Source organism: Halichoeres trimaculatus, unplaced genomic scaffold, assembly GCF_033239565.1.
Source record: "Halichoeres trimaculatus isolate MK-OKI-2021-1 unplaced genomic scaffold, fHalTri1.1 fHalTri1_scaffold_8, whole genome shotgun sequence".
Lineage (NCBI taxonomy): Eukaryota > Metazoa > Chordata > Actinopteri > Labriformes > Labridae > Halichoeres > Halichoeres trimaculatus.
Window position 1 is genome coordinate 22,660,303 of NW_027437186.1, and position 22,003 is coordinate 22,682,305.

The 22,003-nt window shown below is 40.1% G+C and overlaps 1 protein-coding gene across 4 annotated transcripts in view; it reads left to right on the forward strand.

Moving 5' to 3' along the window:
* Positions 1 to 22,003, forward strand: part of grid1a (glutamate receptor, ionotropic, delta 1a) — a 343,051-nt gene that overhangs the window by 211,444 nt on the left and 109,604 nt on the right. For all 4 annotated transcript variants that reach the window (XM_074675675.1, XM_074675677.1, XM_074675678.1 and 1 more), the window contains one exon: positions 18,114 to 18,398. In XM_074675675.1, the coding sequence (XP_074531776.1) occupies positions 18,114 to 18,398 (285 nt within the window). The remainder of the gene's footprint in view (positions 1 to 18,113; positions 18,399 to 22,003) is intronic.

A 22,003-nucleotide genomic window follows, 5' to 3' on the forward strand; every position in this document is an offset into this window, starting at 1 on the left:
TAGTTAGGTTTAAGTAGTTGCAGAGCATGAATGTTACAGCTTCGGTTTTGCACAAAGCTGTTCTCTGGGAAAAAAAAAAGAACAAAAAACAACGAGCCACTGATGTTTGTTGTGGCCCCAGGCAAAGCATCTTTAAATTTCTTCTAAATCAGGTTCAGGACACAACACCCACAAGTAAGTAGACATTTTAGAGAAAGCAGGGAAATATTATTAAAGTATACAGTGTGAAGAAGGCCTGCAATTGTTGCAGGTGTTAGTGTGTCTCTTGGGAGCATTTCCAACACAGCTGCAAAATCTGTTGTTCTTCCTGCACCAGTGCTATCACTTTATGTAGTTGATGGCCCAGAAGAACAACAGTCTGTTGCATCTTAGGTTTTTAGTCTCTGCATTTGCTTGTACTTGCAAAAGTGGCAACAAGATTATGCTATGAACAGCACAAAAATAAATAAACAAATAAATACTGGCACACCAAAATATGAGTGCAGTGACAGTTATGGGCAGGTTATATTTTAAAGTGTTTTGGCTGACTCAGATATTAAGCCAATTGATTCTAACCAGAATATAGATTCACAAATGCTGTGGAGAGATCCGAGTTGATTAAGGCACAGCTGAAATAACTGTCAACAGAAGGCTAACTCAGCTTTCTGGTGCATAATACCATGCAATGATGAATTAATTGTTTCAGCTGATAACATTTGCCATCAGCAATGATTGTAATTTAGAGTTGAGATGGCAAAATTCCCTTTATAGGACTTCAAGTGTGATGTATACTGCAGTGACTGATGGTACTTAGGAGTGAAAAAATGTCAGGTTCGAAGAGTTGCCATGGCACTACTGCACTCTGAAGTTGAAGAAATACTAAAAGACATGTTTCAAGTCTCTGAAATGTCATATCATTCACCTGGAATTACCGTCATCCCATTGAGACATGTGTATGCCATGTCTGTCACAGTGGATGTATAATGAACTCGGATATTGGCAGCTTGTTGGTAACACAAAGCACTTTGTGACACCTTGGCATTTATCTACAAATGCTCATGTTGAACTTCACAGTCCTCCTGCCTGTTTGCTGTTTTCTTTTTTCTTTTTTTTATTTTCCCTTCGTCATCCCTGGGAAAGGAGTGCAGTGCCTTAATGGACTTGATAATGGGGATCTGTCTTGTGACAGCCATTACTGCTCGAGTTTAATGTGCACTCTCAAGGTAGTATGTTGACATTTTCAGCTTGGCACATCCGAAGGCTTGGCTCATCACGCACATGCTCCTATGTGCCCGGCCTTCCAAGGATAATGAGCTAATTTGTTTTTCAACAGGACAGTGTGTACGTCGAGGGGCGCCGACAACATGGGAAAAGTCAGCATTTCAAAGGAAGAAACCATCACCTTTATGTGTCGGTGAATTGTTCTGAATGATACATTTTCAGTCTCCAGTCAATTTGTGTTCAGTTATTAAGGTTTCAGCTCTTGATGGGCTCTTGAAAGCCCATGCTCATTATGTAGCAGTACAGGGTAATGTGTGCAAGATGAGAGCGAAAGCATAACATCCATTCACTCCCAAAAGCCTCACCTATTTATCACAAACTGAGAACTACAATTTGTTCTCTAATCTGTTTCTAGATACTGTTGCAGAGCATGGATATCATGATATATTCTTAATCTAAAGAGGGGGTACAATGCCTCCCCATATTTTTAAGTAACAATGGATGTCCACACAGACATGCAGCTTTTCAAACAGCTACATATTCACATGTTAAGGAAATCTACAAATCTTTCTGTAGATTCATCAAAATGTTCTGTTCTAAAAAGCAATCTAAATATAGCATCAGATCTTTGCAGGATCTTCACAAGATATCAGGATCCCCCGTAATTGCTCATCATACTATCAAGAGGCAGGCTTCAAACACCAGGGTCTGCCCATAGCTCTGCCACTGACAGGTCTCTAGGGGTTTGGCAAATTGAAGGAAATGGGCTTTGTGGAGCGAGGTGCCTTAAGGAGACAGCAACTAAAAAGAAACATTTCAGACAAAGGCTGAAATAAGGGTTTTCTAAAACCCACTTTGATACACTTGAGCTGTGCCACATAGATCCAAACTCTTACTCTAATAAGTATTTGCACTTTAAATGACAAATGGATGATGCATAAGCTGCTGGCTGTTTGTGACATTATATAAGCTAAAATGAAATTACTTTCTGTACAGCCATTGCATGTAAATATTTAGCAGTAAAATTAGTTTGTTGAAACTTAGAAGATCCTGCTGCACCAAAATGAAAACACAACATGGAAAGAATACTGATTATCATTCCTCTCAGGGTAAAGAGGAGCAACACTTTGCATCTTCTGCATTAATAACTTCATCAGCGCACAGTTTACTTCATTAATCTCAAATGACTTGCATAAGTGAGTAAAACAAAATTCAAGATGGAGAACAGGTTAAACAAATAGTCTGCCCCACTGCTGTTTGTTTACTTTTGCCCACACCATTACCCTCATCTAAAGACCTTACTAGTCTTAATTGCAATTTCATTAATGTTTACCCCTCTTAAATGGTGTTTCCTGCCTGGAGGGTCTGTGGTGCTCAGAGAAATACAAAAAAGAATCAAGATTGGCACTTAAATCATTCTCTGTGGAGTTTTTAGATCTAACATATGCGTGTGAAGCCGCTGAGAGCTGCAGCCCGCTGATCAGATAAACAGCCAATCAATTAACCAACACAAAGTCTGACAAAAGCAGACAACTGTTTACTTTTTATTTTCTTTTTTCTTTTTTTTTTTTTAATATAAACTAATTAGAAATCATCTTAACTATATTCCTCTGGTTGTTTTACTGAGCTTGGATAACTGAATGAGAACATGGCTTTCATTCATTTTTATGTATTTATTTATTTGATTATTTATTTAACTGAACACTGCTTCCTAATCTAACAGTTCATTTTTGAACATCTGAATCGTGCATTTTGAAAGCAGATGGCTATCATTGTCTCTTCAGGTTTCTTATTCTTTTGCTTCCTCATTTCTTAACTGTGACAATAAATTCAGTTTTTCATCTTATTGTAACTTTCACTTTATTATTGTTGTCTTTCTAGTTGCTGATTAGTTTGAGTTATGGTAGAGAGGTTTTGATTTATCCAACTTCTTTTTTTTATTCAACTTAAAACTTGAAATCAAAAGTACAAGATATGGTTTGAGCTTCTCACCACAAGCATTTGTGCCAGATGCCTTTGAGTAAATATGATGAAATGTGGGATCAAATTTCAATACCCATTAGGTCTCCAACTATTCTGGTGATCTGGGAATTTGCACTTCTTACATGCTAGCCTTCTTACCAGATGAAACACTGACATGAACAGTTTTTTGTTCGTTGTTTTTTTTTTTTTTTTCTTTCTCTCTCTTTTTTTAAATACATCTGGTTAGTTGTTTAAAGGCATACCTACTTGTACAAAGTGTACCATCAAAAGAAAAAGGTATAAAGAAAAATAAATAATGGCAGCTGCTAATTACGACACACACATGGATGTTAAGTTGTTTGGCAACACACTTTGAATTTGTACTCTGATAACACTGAAAAAATGTCAGATTCTCCTTCTTAATCATTTGAAAGGCTAAAACATTAGCATTATCTATTAGTCACTTTTTTTTGCTGCACTTTACAGTAATTCAGTCATGTGCCTTTTAAGTGTCTGGGGTGGCCCAGGTTACTTCCTGCCACTCCAGTGCCAGTGCCAAAAGTTACATTACACAGGTCCTGTGCCTTTTAACTGCTCGACATTGCATCAGTGTATTGCTTGAGTCAGCAGAATAAAAAAGCAACATGATGAGCTTAGCCTATCCTGACACTGGTTTAACATTCAATAGGAATAGTAAGGAATAATGGCTTCCTTTTTCCAGGCCGCTCTTCCTGAACGGTGGAGGTGGATTTGGATGAGTAAGTCTGTGAAGTAGGTGAACACCTATCTGCCATCAGGCCTGCAGATGACCACATGTCCAGCTTTGCTCAAGCTGTGGGAGCAGGTGGCTTTGATCTGCTCTGCCAGTATGAGCCTCAGTGGGGCTGTTTATAGTATTATAGCCAACATACTGTGGAGGCTACAGTCTTCATGCAGTGGATTACCAACGCGAGCCTCACATAAGCTACTGAAATGGTGAAATCAATGTTTCTGCAGTGGAGGATAACGCAGGGGCGTTAAAGGAACAGAGACTCTTCCTCAAAAGTGACACAGCTAAAGCCTAAATTTATGTTTACTACAAATTAAAAGAAAAAGGTTTTTATACAGCCATACATAAAGAAACCCATAAAAATATGGAGTCGAAAGGACATGGAGGGTGATGCACTGTCACTGAAAAATAAAAGGTGAGGACAGAAACACAGACTGTACTGAGGTGGTAATGCATGTGATTTGAACAAAACCAATGTAGTTCAACACCTCAGTGTCACTTCTTCATTACGACCATTCAAAATTAAGGAGTGGTACCTCTGATATCAAGTTTGTAAACAGTAGTAGAGTGTGGAGGAGAAATCAACTACACTCATTAGTTCAAGGGTTTGATTTCCAGCAGAGCTACAACAATCTCTATTAATTATGTTCCATGTTTCTTTCTTAAATGCCATTAAATGAAAGTAATGTGAAGCATGTTGAGCCTTTTAGAACAGAGTTAAGTACCACTGCTGGGAGAAACAGGGGAAGAACTTGGCGGCTGTAAATGCAAAAGCACTTTGAGGACTCTGCCAGCTCACACAATAGCCTTAATGGAAACCGTCCCCTATGTAATAATTAGCACCACTAGCTATACTTGTATATCCTACAGTATGATTCAATATAGCCCTTTACGTAGTCATCAAAACATTACTTTATTTTAATGATATGGTTAATGAACAATTTTGTCAGAATGCAGTTATTACCAGTGCATGAGAATTTCAGTCATGTAGGGCTTTGAAACATGAAACTTTTTCACTAAAGCTTTCTGTAGACTGCCACACAAAGACCAAGCTCTTTGATTGCTGCTCCTCAATGTTTAAAGACTCTAACCCACATCTCAGTGCTGCTAAACGGGCACTGTTCTTACTGGAGCACTTACAGCAGGAGCCTAAAAAATGTAAAAACGTGTATCTGTGAGATGTCAGGGGGAACTATAAATCACTCAGGCACTTAAAGAGGTTAAACTCCAGAGCCCTGAACCACCTCTTTACACTGCTATCACATGAACCACATGCTCACCCTGTCAGGGGAATCAAAGAACAGTCTGGGCAGGATAGCAGACTCTGTATTAGAAATTCCATGTGGCTTTGATTTTCATAAGAAAGGCTTAAGCTTGTTTGAAGCACCCGTTGACTTTTCTTATTTATTTTTGACTTGGTCTCATTAGTAGTCAGCCCAAGCTCTGCCAGATGGTTTAACCAGTATTACTGAATAATTGATTTCTTAAAGTATTTTATGTAGGTGAAAAATCTCTCAAAAATAATAAAAAAAAAAACCTACTCTTCTACAACCGACACAATGGAAGAGAGCATCCCTGAATGAACTTCAGGTAATTCATTCTTTATCTCACGTTCTTGATGTTGTTGGAAATGCAGATTGCCTGAGAGGGACGGTGGCAGGTGGTGATTACAAAGGGGAGGATGTGATGTGGAGGACAGTGGAGAGAGGAATCAGATGAGAAGGAAAAGACAACAAGGGAAGGAAACGGAAAGACAAAAGGAGAGATGGTACTAGGGCTCATGACACATTACAAAAGTGTGAGAGGTATTACGATTCCAGCAGACAAGCAAACACCAAGCCTGCTGCTGTTGTCACAATGCTGATTGAGTCATGATTATCCTCTGACAATACTAGCCAATCTTTCTTGATAACTCCATCCAAATCCATCATCACAAATCCCAAACACGTGTCTCACATATAAAAAACTAGGCTCTCTGTTTACCTGTAACATTCAGCACCGGGCTGCCAGTGGACTAACTAGTCCCAACAGGCACTGCTGCATGCTAATATAAAGAGGCTACTCAGGCTTGTAAAAGGTGGGGGCTGGCCCAAAAAAATAAACATACATACATTAGTGTGTGCAAAGGAGTACGTTATCCACATTAAACTGGCCATATCATCGCTGGAAGGAGCAATGATGAGAGACAAGGGATGATGTAGAAAGCAGAGGGAGTGAGAAAATAAAAAAAAAAACAGAGAGCAGTAAGGTTTATAGGTTTATATTAACACAGTTTTAATGTGATGTTTGTCATCTTTTCAGAAATAAAAGGATAGTTAAAGTACAGTCTTTTCTTTTTACATTTGAACATACACACATGTATAGAAGATAAATTATGAAAATCTCTCCTGTTTATTTTTTTTTTTTTAGTAAGTATACATTTTTGTGTTACATTATCAGTTATGACCTGTCTGTAAGCCTATTATTTCATACGGTTTCCTTTTTTCTTTGTAGTCATTAAACCTTTGAGTATTATTTCTCCTCTAACTTCCTGTCTGTTTGTTTACTCTTTTGTGTAACTGTGCATCCTTGCCTGATTATTATTTTCCTGAGCTGTGTCACACAAGTGTCTGATTATCTTGTATGTATTTCTGTTTCCTCTTTTCTGGCCAGTTTTGTTGCCTCTGTCCTGCTTCCAGTCTTTATTTATTCATTTTTCATGGTTTACCTTTTTCTGCTTCCATTCTTTTGTTTCCAGTTGGATATTTTATTTCTTTGTTTATTTTTTTGTTTTGTTTTTTTTTGTTTTCGTGGACTCTTAAGGTGTTGGGATGTCTTTTTGCCTTTTGATTGTAAATCTGAAAAGTCTTCTACCATCTGTGCATGGGTCCTCCGCCTTTGTTGGATTACCACACATGATCATTTTAGCCACAAACTTGTGGTGAATTAACAGGCAAATGTTTTAAATCAATGCCCCCTGCACTGTGGTATGATGATAAAGTGTGATTACTGCTTGTTCTTACACATTATTCCACATTTGTGTGAGAGGGAAAGACACTGCTAGTCATTCATTCATTTTCTGAACCGCTGATCCTGACCAGGGTTGGTGGCTGGAGCCTATCCCAGCTGTCGTAGAGGCAGGGCACACTCTGGACTGGTCGTCAGTCAATCACAGGGCTGACCTATAGACAGACAACCTTTTATGCACACACTCACACCTATAGAAACTTGAGAGAGAGACTGGTTGTGCCTCTATAAATAGTAAAACATTAAATAGTTATATGGCTGTGTGTCTTAAGAGTTTCAGTAAAATCTTTTAATTTACATAAAAACCCAGTGGAAAGTTGTGGCTGTGGTCTGCCATCTTGCATGTGTGGAGAAGTAAAAACCATAATCCTGTCACAGAGCGAGACTCTTTTCCCATGTCTGCTTTGGAAAGCACAACAAAATAAGTGCTTTGGGGAAAAGGGTAAAGTCACTACCAATTGTTCGACAGTTGAAACTGTTGCCACGAGACATGGCAGCTAGCTGTATCACAGTTGTCTTGTTGTTGTTTATGTCGTTGTCTGGTGGCATAACTTTCAGTGTCAAGTAGCAGGTGGTGAGTCAGCATACTGGCTTCATCTCCCCAGAGGAACAAATCTGTTTTTAGTTTGTTTCTTTATCTTATTTATAGAATACATATTCATTAGATACTGCTGTACGAGGTCAAGCTCTTCTCCCAGGCTGCACGGACTCAGTTTTCAGGCCATCTTTATGATGTGTCCCTTTGGGCAATGGCAAAAATATCCCAGAGCATGCAGTTCACAGGGCACAGCAGCAGATATCTTCTTTTGTCGGCAGTATCAGAGTAGTGTGAACGAGCACTTTGAAGTATATTTAACACAAAGACCCAGGTGAGAGAAACCTCAAGGGGCTGCAGAACAAATAGGGTCTGATTGTCAATACACAGCATTTTGAGCTCTGTGCACTATATCTGACAGTCTCCTGCTAACCTGCTGCATACAAAGAAGACCTTGGTGTGTAAAAACACAGTGTTGTCTTATGTTGTTGTATTTATTCTTCTTAGAGGTTATAGAATAATTGAAATTACTGATAACACTTTACTTTGGAGGTCTGCAAATTTCATCACACTTAGGTAATGATTAGACAAAGTTTTTTCTTATTTCTTTAGAATTACCCCTGAAATTTCATAAGCATTTTGTGAAAATTGGCACATAGGTTCTGGCCAGATTCTGTTTCGCAGTGCACCTGTTCTCACAGTGTCTATCACTATCAGGTAAGGCCAATTTACAACCCCACTCTTGGTGAATATCACATCTGAAGCCTTCAGTTGTGTAAAGTAAATCATTATAGGCCTGACCATAAAGGTATATTATTTTGCATTTGATCTCAGTTATGCATATCAATAAACTTGGTACTAAAGAACTTGGTACTAAAGAACTTGGTGACGTTGAATAACAAATAGCTAACTATCAACTGCTTATTGGGAAATTGAATTATTCACTTAACATTTCAAAGGTGATTATCAGAGGAAACAAGCAGCTATTTATCACCTGCTTCTCTGGAAATAGCAGAAACATTGGGATACTTCTTAAACAATTTTGTGGTGGGTTGTGATTTAATTTCAAACAAATTATTTGCTAATCGCCACCTTCTTACCTTGCAATTTGGAATAACAGTCAAAGAAACTTGGAAAAAAAACAGTAACCTACGAATTGTGACTTGCAGCAACAAATGTGGACATTATTTTAAAGAAGTTATGTGCTAGTTTTAAAGAAATATGAAAAAACATTGTCTTATTATTACTCAAGTATGATGAAGTTTCCGGAGCTCTAAAGTTAAGTGTTACCAGATTATTTTTTGTTGTGGTATTTCTCCGGGGTAATTTTCCAGTGGTTGCTGAAACTCTGTCACTGAAAGACATCATTCAAATGTATTTCACTGCAGAAAGCTGAATACCAAAAGACCTCAGAGGCTGGCAGTGATGACAAGTGACATTATGAATGCAACTGAGATGGATATGTGTCCAGCTGAGAGAGGGGTATATTTTTTTTTCAGTGATGATGACTGTGACACACTCTTCACTTCACTGTTTAGTTGCTGTGTATTTTGTGTGTGTGTGTGTGTGTGTGTGTGTGTGTGTGTGTGTGTGTGTGTGTGTGTGTGTGTGTGTGTGTGTGTGTGTGTGTGTGTGTGTGTGTGTGTGTGTGAGCGAAAGAGAGAGAGAGAAGCAGATCTCCCACTGAAATCCAGTGAAATTTGATTGTTTGATGAAGTGAAAAAAATGTTCATACCTGAACCAGTATTCCACAGTGGCAAACAAGAGCAGACGTCTGCACAAACCTTTCTGATCATCATCGGGAGAAATGTGTTACGTTGTCTCCTTGAATATAGAACCGAATCACTCAGCATTGTATATGTAGTCCTACCAAACTGTACCGAATAACACCTGGGGGCGTATGTTTCTGAATGTGAGGGATTGCTATATTTTTAAGCTCTGATGGTGTGGCCACACCAAACGCGAATTTGCGGCGCGATTACATACAAAGTCTATGCAAAGACGCGTTTAGCCGCCGATTCGCCTCTCGCGGCGCGATTCGCGCGTTTGGCGCGGCGAGTTTGGAGCGTTCACGCGTTTGGGCGGTAGACGCGAATTCGCTCGAGTTCAAAATATTCCCCCACTACGTCATTGTTTTGACAACGTTGGGGGGCAACTGCCGCCTGCTCCGGCTCCAACTCCGCCGGAGGATGGAGGAGAAAACAATCTGTGCGGTGTGTCATCATCCAGAGTTATACGATACGACGTGTGTACTCTACAGAGACCGGGAAAAAAGGATCAGGCTCGGTTGAAAGTCTCTGAGGAGACAGATTTTGAATGTAAGTTCTGAAAACATTCGTTCCCAGCTGGATCTGCCTGCACGGGCTATCACTGAGTCCGACTGTGTTTTCCTCAGCGGAGTTTTAAGCCTGAGAGGAGGAAAGTGCGGGGCAGGGGCAGAGCCAGGGAAAAGATGAAAGTTCTCTGTGCTCCTCTCTTTCCTCCACCCCTTCATTATCCCCAGGGAGACCTCCGGGAACATAGGTCGGGGGTTCGGGTGGTCGGGGGTACGGGGTGTCGGAGGTTCGGGGGATCGGGGATGAGATCGCAGGGAACAGCCAAGCAGGGCTGGTGGATTACCAGGGAGAGGCAGCAGGCATTGATTGTGATCTCCAAAGCTTTCACACACTCTCCTGTCATGCTTTGGAAACCACAGCTCATTGTTTTTCAGCTGCTCTTTTGGACTTTCGGTCTTTAAATGAACGAGCTCTCTACTCCGTATGCGCAGTACCGCGCATTCGCGTGTTCGCGCCTCAGGTTGTCAAAAAAGTCCAGCGGCGAGACTCGGGCGTTCACGCGGCGCGTGACAGGCCATTCGCGCGAGTAAATTCGCGTGTTCGCGTTTGGTGTGGCCGCGGCATAAGAAATCTGATTATCGCTCAAGTTTATGTCACGCAAGAAAAACAAAAAGCACAAAGTCAGTTGCAAGCTATCTTTTTGACACTTATGGTAGTCTGATTGATTCATGATGTCAAATCCTGTAGAAAATTATCTACCTTTAAAATCTCCATTAGCTGTAGAAAAGCAGCCACAGGGTCTGGTACTTTTCCAGTTCATGTGTGTCAAACATTTTGCATCAAAATCTCATGCACAGTGGTAATCTATGCATGTACCCAACTCCTCTGAACTCTTAATGCATGTGAATGTGTTATGAGTTCAAAGGCTTGCGATAACTGAGCAAGTGAGAAAACATGAGCTTTCAGTTGCCAATTAAAATGTTTTGATAGATGCTTACATATAAATCTTAATGCTGAGTGTCGCAAAATGATTGAACCATTCACAAAGCACTTGATTGTGTCACACATGACTAATACTGTGTCAACTTGTCTTCAGAATCAGAATCAGAATCAGAAATACTTTATTAATCCCAGAGAGGAAACTGCTCAACACAGACACATTTTGTAGCAGTGGTGGTTGCACAACCTTCAAAAGAGCCACATGCTGACATGCTTAGTAAGTGTGAAGCACTGGAGCACAGGCGTGCTTGGGTACACCTAAAAATAGCAATCACTGCTTATTGTACACCTGGAACACTCCAACTTAAGTTGTGGTGCTTTTCACTTTCTGCAGATGTTTCTATTGTGTCATTTGCTTTGCATTTTTGCATGCATGTTAAGAGTTGGAAAATTTCTCTACCTACAGCATGTTTCTTGCCAGGACAGATTGTCTCTCCTTGCTGGCCATTGTGGATTCCAGTGTCTTCTCAGTAGAAAAATGTCTGGCGTTTGGTTTTTTGATCTTTTTACTTTTATAGGTTAAAGGGCAACTCCATTTTTTTGACACCTGGACCTTATTTATAGGTGTGTGCATGCTCATATACTCACTCAGACAAACATCGTGCAGCTCGAAGTCCTTCAGAAGTTATTTAGATCCAACCGATTTTAGCCGCACTTAGCGGGGGCCACGACAAGGGAGCTTCAGTGCGGGACATAATCTCTGCAAAATCGCTCATTTCGGGTATATTTTTTCATCTATCGCTATCCATCGTTATCACGAACACACTCCTCTTCTGTTGCCATATGCGAACACTGTCCACAAGTGCACCACCAGTTCGCAGTGAGTCGTGGACATGCTCCTGTTTGTTGTTCTCGAGCCAGCTCTTCGTCTCTCTCCCTCTGCATCCTTCTTTCATGGAGCTCTTCGTCCGTGTACTCAGGCTCAAACCGGTAAGGACAACCGTCAAAGTCGAAGTCGTAGTCTGAAGACGGTAGATGAGCTGACTTTATGATAACACTGGCGATGGATGAAAAAATATTCCCGAAATGAGCGATTTTGCAGAGATTATGTCCCGCGCTGAAGCTCCCTTGCCGTGGCCCCCGCTAAGTGCGGCTAAAATCGGTTCGATCTAAATAACTTCTGAAGGACTCCGAGCTGCACGATGTTTGTCTGACTGTGTATATGAGCATGCACACACCTATAAATAAGGTCCAGGTGTCAAAAAACTTGAGTTGCCTTTTAAGACCCCTGTTTGGTGTTGAATACGTTCTATGACTCTGCGTCTTTGTAGTGAGCAAATTCCACAATTTCAGCCATTAAAAATCCATCACAAGGATAAAATTGATCATAACTGAGCACCTACTTTTGAAATCTTGCTGGAGGAAAAGTTTACTCTGCTTCTTGGGACGCAAGAAAAGTCTGGTTTTGTATTGGTTTCGTTGAACAAACATGACTGAAAATAAAATCTGACAGGTCATAATAATTTAAGAGTGTGACAGTAATTAGTTAACCTTTTTTATAAATTTACTATTCTTTTTTCAGGTACAGGGTTTGGACATGTATTGCCACACTAAATACTGCCTTACTGAGGTGTAAGGTAACATTTTTGTTTTCATTCTCCCTTGCTGAGGTACCAACCCAGCAGATTTCAGAGGCTGGAGTTTGTGTTGCTGTTGTTTTGAACTGCAAAGTGGTCTGGGGCGTTCCTCTTTTCCCCCTTGTGGTCTAAACGGAATAAAGACGCACTAGCTTCACAAAAGTTATATTTATTGCAGTGCTGTTGCATTAGGTTGGGCTGCACTGTAAAGCTCCTATTGTTGTTGCTTCCACTACCTGTATATAAACAGTATCTCCTGTTGTCGGACTATTTCTACCTGTCAGATGTCTGGAGGGTATAATTTAGAGCAGTAAAACACTCCTTCACAGTTCAGATGACATGGGCAGCCTTGGCATCAATAGTATTGACGGGGATATGAACCCTTATCTTAGTCTGACAGCAGGCATGCAGGCGCTGGGAATGTTTATCTTCCTAAGAGAAGAGAGCAAGGCTATGTCGAGCGAGGGGATGAGAGAGAGCGACGGGGAGACGATTCATCCTTCTGGAAGGACAGTGTTGCTCTACACTTAAATGTTGAACTAAGCTGTGGTCCAGCTGCCATATAATACCCATCTCTCCCATCTCTCCCCTCTGTGGTGTGAAGAGCTATTATGCAGCAGGGAGCTGCCAAAAGCAGAGTGGAAGGGTCCATTCATAATGAGGAAATGACACAATTTCCAGTCTCCTCTTTGCTGAGTGGGATATGGATCATTTGAAGCTCTTATGGATCTTTCACCAACTAAAAACATTAAAAAACTTTGCTTTGTTCCCGTTTTCCCTGATGAGTGCTTTAAAACCATCAAAGACCAATTTAGCGGTTGGGTTTCTCAGTCTCAGTGTTTCTCGCTGTAATCAGTAATTTGTGCTGAGAAGAGGAGGAATGTGCTGCATGGTGTGGATGTAAATGTGGTGTAGATTTCTAATTGCTTTTCTCCATTTTGAGCTTTAATTCAATGGTTTAGTTTATGCTGAAGTTATGATTCCCTCTGATCAAAATCATGTTTTAACAGTTGGCTTCCCTCCAAACTGATTTGCACCCCAGTGTTTCTTATGATTTCTTATTTAGCCTGTATGAGTAGGTGTCCGCCCTAAAAATAGCAGGCAATCTTACAGTACAGTCGCGGCCTTTTCATACCGCCTCTGACGCTACAAAACAGACAATGTTTCATTCTGAATCATGTATTACAAGCTGTCTCAATTAGATCAGAGTTACATCGTTGTCACTGCGGGCTACAGCGGTGATGACAGTATCGCAGCATTTATCTCTCTCTTTTGAATCCCAGGATTGTGCTCTGAGTCAGAGCAAACTAAATGAGACTATCTTATTTCGACTGTGAAATCACCGAGACAGACCCAATTTATGTCGTATTCACTAGAGCCGTGGTGTGGTGGTTTGTCGCAACCTCTTTGAATTACATTGATAAAACGAGGGTATTACTCTGATGACATCATGTTTTCAGGGGCAGACTGATTGTGTGGTGCAGAAGTCATGATGTTTTCTTTCAGCTTTGTGCTATCATCATTTTCCCTTCTCCCATGACCATCATTGCATCAATGAGCTTGTCTTCTGAGGCCTGCGTTGCTTTAAAAAAAAAGAAAAGTGCTTTTCTTGAACAGCCCTAATTTAATGGCAGATGTCTGTTATAACTATTTAATTATGATTGTAAGGGAAATTTGCTTACAATCTCCAGGCTCCTTCCATAATTTAGTCCCTCAATTTGCTGACACTTAAGCAAAAATCACATGCACTCATTGTAATGGTAATTGTATTAAGCTTTTAAAGATATGCAGTGATGATTACATGTGTTTAAAAATTCATTCACCTCTGCTGAATTCATCATGCATTCAACCAAACCATTAATGAGAGGAAAATTACCCATGGGTTTTATATGAATTAATAAATCTTTCCAACAAAATCTGCTTTCATTTGCATCTTAAGCAGAACTTATGCAGCCATAGCCAACATGTTGACTTCTTTAATGTCTATTCATCAACTTTTGGCATTAAACAAAGTGCATTTATCAAACATATATGTACATTATTTCAGAGTTAAGTACGATCATTTAAATTCTTTATTCTGGCTATAGAAGCTGCTCCTTTAGGTAGATGTATAAGTCTGCTCTTATCTGCTGACATTAACTGTCAGCTAACTAGCTGGAAATGAGTGATGGTCTCTGTCCACTTCAGGGGAAACATTTAAGAGTCATTATTCCACCATTATCATCTCTGCCAATGACTGGAGTACTTCTGCCTCCTGTCAGTGGGCTGTCTGCTGTATAATGGGGCCTGGGGTGTCCATTATGAAGCCAAAATGGCTGCAGACACACTTTAGCCACAGCCTGCTAAAGATGGCTGAGCAACAGGGGGTAGTGGCTACAAACCAAAAACTAGGGGGAAAAAATGTTCCTATATGAGCCGGTACTCTTAGGTGAGATGAAGGTGAAAAGAAAGGAGCTGGAGAGTGAAACAAATCAAATATACAGTGTGATAGGCAAAGAAGGGTTGAACTTTGTCAAACACTCACAAAACACTTCTGGGTGCACACAATGTAATCAGACTGTTGTCTAAATTTTAATGTTTTTCGGCCTTATAAAGGTACTGTGAGGAGTTGGAAGTGATCTTCTAGATATATGCCTAATCGCAATCCACACTTTAAAATGAGATCATAACCATGTATAAATATAATTCATACTTTTGCATCAACTCTACACCATAGTGGCAGATGCTGTCGAGAGCCCTACATATTGCTCTGCAACATTTCTCGTAACCTGCTTGCTCTTTTTTTTCCTTTTTCTTTTTTTTAACATTAATTGTAAACTTTTACAACTATTGCAAGGGAACATTGGGTGAAATGAAGGCACAGCTGCAATTTCGAAATTATTAGAAATACAGGAAACAGCTTTTTGAACAAGTCATTGGGTGTTCAGTTCATGTAATTTAAATATGCAGTCACATCTGGGAGTCTGCTGTGGGGAAACGGGCTACGCAAACCGACAGTTCTTCTGTTTGGCGCAGAACTATAAAGCGTGCTTGAGTTGTGATGTATTTTAATTTTTATAAGTTAGTTTTGGAGGATTATTTGTTTCCATTTCTTTTTAGAGGGTTGAAACAGTGGGTTAAATTAGAAACTGAGTATAGAGTGTGGGGGGTGACGATTTGATTTTAAGTTTAACCCATTGTAGCCTCGTTAATGGCTACATTGGAGATGATACACCAAACTGGTACCCCAGCAGCCATGTGTTAAGTTAAAAAGTCTCCTCCTGCGTCCTTTGCTGAGTCAATGGCATGCTGCATACATTGAATAATGACTGAAGCTTGTACTTTTTGGGATCATACTGTTTCATTAATTCTCCTAAAGAATATTTCTTTGTTGTTAAACTTTTTTTAAATTTTGAAACAGTTTCTGATTATGTTGTTGATATAACGACAACATGTAACACATATGAAAAAGTACATGCTGTGCCTTTCAACCGGTATCCAGGCAGCAAAAAACAATATCCTGGCTTGTAAAGGTTATGTTGTGAAGACAAAAAAAGGGGAAACCAATAACTGTCAGGAACAGACTGTCTCTGTTCCTGGTACATGTTTTATTGTTATCAACTGACACATTTACACTTCGAATCAGCGTTAAACCATGTTCCCGATTTGTATAACTGTCAATCACATGAGTTCTTGCTGTGCTGTGCTGTGCTGAGTGTTAGCGTTTCATGTAACATGAAGAAATATTTGCCAAGAGCCGTGTTGCACATTTTGGTGCTCATGTAACTCTTATTCTGTCTTGCTCCCACACACACACAGCAACATTTACACCTCCTGCTCCAGAGCAGAACACAGTCTTTCTTACACCCTCTTGAGCATTCATGCAAAAAGCTACAAATACTTTTTGTGCACTTTTTTCCTCTTCCCAGTTTCCGTTCTGCACTCTCTTTTCCTTTTAGAACAACTACGGTGCATCTCCCTCCCACTGCAGTCTGGCATTCCTCCTCAGCATGTTATTTAGTTGCCCCTGTGCTCATGATTTACAGAGCCTTAATGTAGTCCTGCGCTTGCAGTCAGCAGATGAAACCATCATTTGTCACATTAATAGTCCTCCCCCTATGCCATACATTCTCACACACATACCCACACATACACAACCCTTTGCCAGTATGACTCCATTCAACAGCCCCCTCTTATCATCCTTCCTCTTCTCTCCCCTGCCATCTAAGACCTCTCTCCAAAAACCACTCTCCTGCTTCTTCTTTTTTTTTTTCACCTCCTCCTTCTTTACACCTTCTCTAGTAGCATGGTGGATTTAACGAAAATGGCATCCTACCTGTATGATACTTTCAAGCTGTGCAGTTCTTACTGTGCACCTCAACACTCTCAGTGTGAAGGGTTTGTGTAGAATAGCTCGGTCTTGGACTGCGGAGCTGCTGCTTTGTGCTGGATTTTGCAGACGTTGAAACTGACTGTATAATTAAGTGGAATTATGAAATGCAGTGAGAACATTTAATTGCTGTTTTGTGCAGTATGCTCAGCTGTTTAGGCTGAAAATAACAGAGTCCCGCCGTGTAAGAAGGGGAGACTTGAATTTTAAAAGCAGGATTTGTCATCTGTGTGGTACAAAACTCAACTAAACACAATAGAGATAAAACGTAAGTTTTCTTGTTTTTTATTTTTTAAACTGTTTTGCATTTAGATTCACATCACTTTTCTTACCTGACAATGCCCTTTCTATGCTCTGTATCTTTAGCCAAAGGCGGGAAGCTAGCACACCTAGATTATTGTCTGCATACTCAAATCAAGGGTCAACTTTTCTGAATGAATCCTCTTTGGCAACAAATTTGGAAATAAGACCTGAAATTACCTGGTTCTGTGGTTAAAAATGTATTAACCATCGTTCCCAAGCATATAACACAGTATGGCACTGGTTGTATGAATCGTCTTCACAGGTCATTGATCAGCTGTCCTACAATTTAAACAGTTTATAATAAATGCTTAATATGTCAGATCACGGCAACTTCAAGTCTACCCACTGTCATTAAATATTTATCACCACTTAAAACAGCTTTCCTCGTCAATTTGGAGCACATTAATAATGTCAAGGAAGACGTTTTCATGTTTGAAGGACACCTGACATGTTGGATAGGCCTGTGGGGATCTAAACATATGAAACCCTACATTGCATGTGTAAACACCAATGTACTCATGTTAAGATCCCAGCAGACAAGACACACATGTGTCTGCAGCCTTAATCTTCACTTTTATGTCTGGGACAGTATTTAGTTAAGACTCAAGCAAGGTATTGATTTATAACTATATGTGTCTAGTTTCAATATCCCTGACTTCTCTCATATGGTTGCTGTTTTTTTGGAGATGCAAAAAGCTAAAATTACTGTTTTTGCTCCCTTATTCCTCTGATTTTAAATAAATGTTAGCAGTATGTGACTTAATTCAAAAATCTTACATTTACAAGGAGGCGAGGATTAGGGAATGCACCCTATGAGTCTCTGATCTACAAGTTATGCAAATTCATGACCCCCTTTCGTCTGTAATCTGAAGATGGGGGGGCTAATGCAGAGGTTTAGATGTAATCCTAAAGGGTGCACATGAAAACATCTTAAATACAAGAACCCAGCTGATCTCGCTTTAATACTTAATTTACTGCTCTTGAAAACTGATTTTTTTTTTCTCAATTTCTAAATAAACCCCAATGCTGTCTTCAGATTGTTAACAGCCGAAAAGCTCATGGACACATCTGATATTTTGACTTTCTTTCTCTCCTTTCCTCTCTGTCCTTTGTCCAGCCTGTGAGTTGATGAACCAGGGGATCCTCGCTCTGGTCACATCCACGGGCTGCGCGGCCGCAAGTGCCCTGCAGTCACTGACGGATGCGATGCACATTCCTCACCTATTCATCCAGAGAAACGGGGAAGGAGGTCCCCGCACTGCCTGCCAGTTCAACCCTAGTCCAGACGGAGAGAGCTACACATTGGCTGCTCGTCCACCTGTTCGGATCAATGACGTCCTGCTCACCCTCGTCTTGGAACTGCACTGGCATAAGTTCATCATCTTCTACGAGAGCGACTATGGTGAGTGGTAACATGATGAATCTATGTTTCATATAAATACAACACGTATGAAAAGTCAAACTGGCTGTACCATTAAAATGCAAGTGCTCCAAATCCACCTCCAGTGTCAGAGGAGATCAGGCTTCCACTGATGTGAAGCTGAAAACTGAGATGAAAGAACGTCCCTACTCCCACTCACACACACACACACACACACACACACACACACACACACACACACACACACACACACACACACACACACACACACACACACACACACACACACACACACACACACACACGCAATGATAAATCAAAGCTCAGACAAAATTTTAGAGCAAAACATGATCTCATTGCTGCATTCCCTCTTCATAGCATCCTCATGAAGGGACAAGTCTGAGCCTAATTGGCTCATTTGTGGCACCAGAGAATGAGGATGTATCCCCACAGTACTCTCCATATTCTCAGATGTTCTCCACTTCTATTTTATTATTCTTACCACAACACCCCTCTCGACCAGACCTTTCCCCACCCACATTTGGCAAAGGGCTAAAGACTGTGGCTAAGGCAGAGATTGTCAAGGTTTAGGGACAGAAAGATGAGGAGCGTCTGTTGCTGAACTGGCATTCCTTAGATGATACTTTGTCACCAGGAGAAGTGCAACCGAGAAAAGGGCTAGAGATCTGTTTCTTTTTTTTCTTTCTTTTTTCTTTCAGCAAATGGAATTTAAAGTTGATGTAGTGTATTTGAAAGTAACACCACGGGGAATACAGCGACCAGCTTTCCTTCAATTGGTTTTCACCCCACCACAGTTTGAACTCCAGCGAGCAGCGCTTGTTGTCAACGTGCAGTTTGTGGCATGCTGCTGTACATTTACCTGACGTGCCCTTGTATTTGTTTCTGACATTGGAACTCTGGAGAAAAAGCACTCTCAGCATTGAACTATATCGATTAAAACCTCACTAGGGAAGAGCATCTGTCTGTCTGACTTGCTGTCTTTCTCTGAATCTTCATTGTTCTCCTACTTGGTGTTTGTATCTGTCTGTCTGTCTGAGTGTCTTTATATCTTTCTCAGTAGCTGTCCATCACTAGCTGTTCTGTTTTCGGTCTGTCTGACAGGCTGTCTTGCTATCTTTGTCTCCCTCTGAGTAGCTGTCTCTGACTTGCTAGCTCTCTGACTGCCTTATGTTATCTTTTTATCAGAGTTCACTGCTTTTTCACTGGCTGTTTGAGGCTGAATTAACTTTGTGCCCACCTAACAAACTTCATTGTTTTTACATTTGATACTAACCAGCTTTATGTCTGTCATTTATTGGTGTCTGTTTCTCTGCTTAGCTTTTTGAGTGGCTGTCTGTCACCACATGTTGTAAGGATCATCTTGTTGCCTCCATTTCTGCCTGGTTAGATGACTAGCTAGCTCACTGTGTGCATGGCCTGTTGTTTGCTGTTTCTTTCTGTCTATGGCTAGCTAGCTCACTCTATCAGCATATTATTACTACTGCTATTGGCAGTGTGTTTTTTTTTTGTCTCTTTTTTTTTTATACTTTAATGCTCTGTTTGAGGTGCTGTCTTACTTTGTCTCTTTAACCATCTTTCTGCTGAGCTGCTGATTGTTTTTGAACTAATCAGAGAGCTAGCGAGTCACACATAAAGTTATTTAATATTGATATGCTGACGATTAATTTGTCAAAGTCCTAGCTGTGTTGCTAGCTGGCTACCAACTGTGTTACTAGTTAGCTCTCTGTTTGCTTTGGTGTCATACATATTGAACAAATTCCTGTCAAACTAATAAGTGAAAATGTAAATTGTAAAATTCTAATTTACTCCCTGTTTAACCAGCTAGCTCTCTGTCTTTCTAGCTCTTTTTAATGTGTCTTCCCAGCCGTCTTGTTAACCTTATAGCTAGCTTCTGTGCTGCCTGTCTTGTTTTCTACCAATCCGTCTGCATTTCAAAGATTTCTCCTCACTTTCCCCTGGGTGAAACACACTTCTATTCATTGAGCTGCTGTCTTCTTCTGTCAGGAACTTTTTGTATGTATGTAACATCTCAACTCAGCATGATGCTCTATAAGCCTTGAAATGCAACTCCTGTGAAAGTCAACCTCTATCTAATGCATGAAGGCTCAGCTTAACAAGACACTGCAAGTGAGCAAAAACAGATGGGAATACTAGATCTTCCAAAGAGCTTATTTTGAGTCGGCAAAATTAGGTGCTACAGAATCCTTACCAGTGACATTTGAGCTTGTGTTACACTGTTTAACCCTGCACTTGTTAATTAAGGCATGTAGCAGCTAATTAGGATCCTCATCACGAAACAGTCAAAATACCCATGGTGCCTGCCTTAAAGCAGTGCTACAGTGACCCACAATGCTGCTGAGCGCAGTGGGATACTGTCTGCAAATCTGTGTAGGCACACATAGAGGATGTTGAGTTTTTACTTGTGGTACATGAGGAAGCAGAAACAGTTGTAGCCATTCACTGGGTTTTACCCAGATAATTCTTTCTTTTAATTTACCAGATTGTCATGAATAAATATAATGAATTTACTTTCTTGAGTTGTACACGTTGTAAGAGCAAGTATTTTAGTACTTTTGCTGTTCGGCCAGAATGAAAACAGCACTTCCTATTTTACTAAACTAGTTTTCTACTTATGAAAAGAGGAATAAAGAAAATATCTCCAGTCAGGAACATATAACAGTTTCAAGATTATGATTAAACTTACTTAAGTCACTGATCAAAAATAATAAACATGATTTTTTTTCTTTTGAAGTCATTTTAAGCTAGCTTTTGATACACCACACTTCTATGAGAATGGGTTTTCCCCTGAAGGACTGTTGATGTCAAAGTTGTACTGAGGGTTAATAACTCTCCATATCCACTCTGGTTGCATTCAGTTGTCTCTGCTGGTTGTCTCTTCAGTTGTAGTTTTGTTGAAGAATATCCTGAGGATTTTTGCAGGTACTATACCCCCTGTGCACTTCAGAGAGTCTTACAACAAAGTTAGCAGCGGAGTCAGGAGATGTCAGTCAAGTGCAGCAAGTGGGGTTCATACACACTCGAGTAATGAAAACTCTCCATGAATGTGTTCCAGCTTTGGCATGAAGTTCATGTGAGAATTTTAGAGATGGACGTTTTTCAAGGGACCCGTGAAAGCTTAGCACTTCTTGAAGAAACTTATAAGTGAATTTTCTTTCATTTAATGACTTCCCAGAATAACATCAAAGCTTGGTGAAGCTACTTTTAGCTATGCTGCACACCTGTAGAAGTACAGACCAAACATTTTCATCATTTCTAAAAATGTTGAATCACCTTACTTTTTTTCATGCTCTGGCATAAAACTTCAACTCAAGGGAAAAAGAAGTGTGTAAAATTGACTTCACTAAATGCATAGTTTTGCACATTTCAACATAGCCTAAAGAATACTGGTAGATGCTGTTAAATTAACAGTCTAAAGTGTGGTACACACTGAGAGATAAAAAAAAGAAAGAAAATGAAGCCACAAAGATTAAAAATTATGAACAGGAAACTTGTTCAGTGCACATAATCAGATGGTCTGTTGTTTGTTTAGTTAAATGGTGATGAATTTCTCACCTTACACCACTCAAACTGTCATTATCAACCCA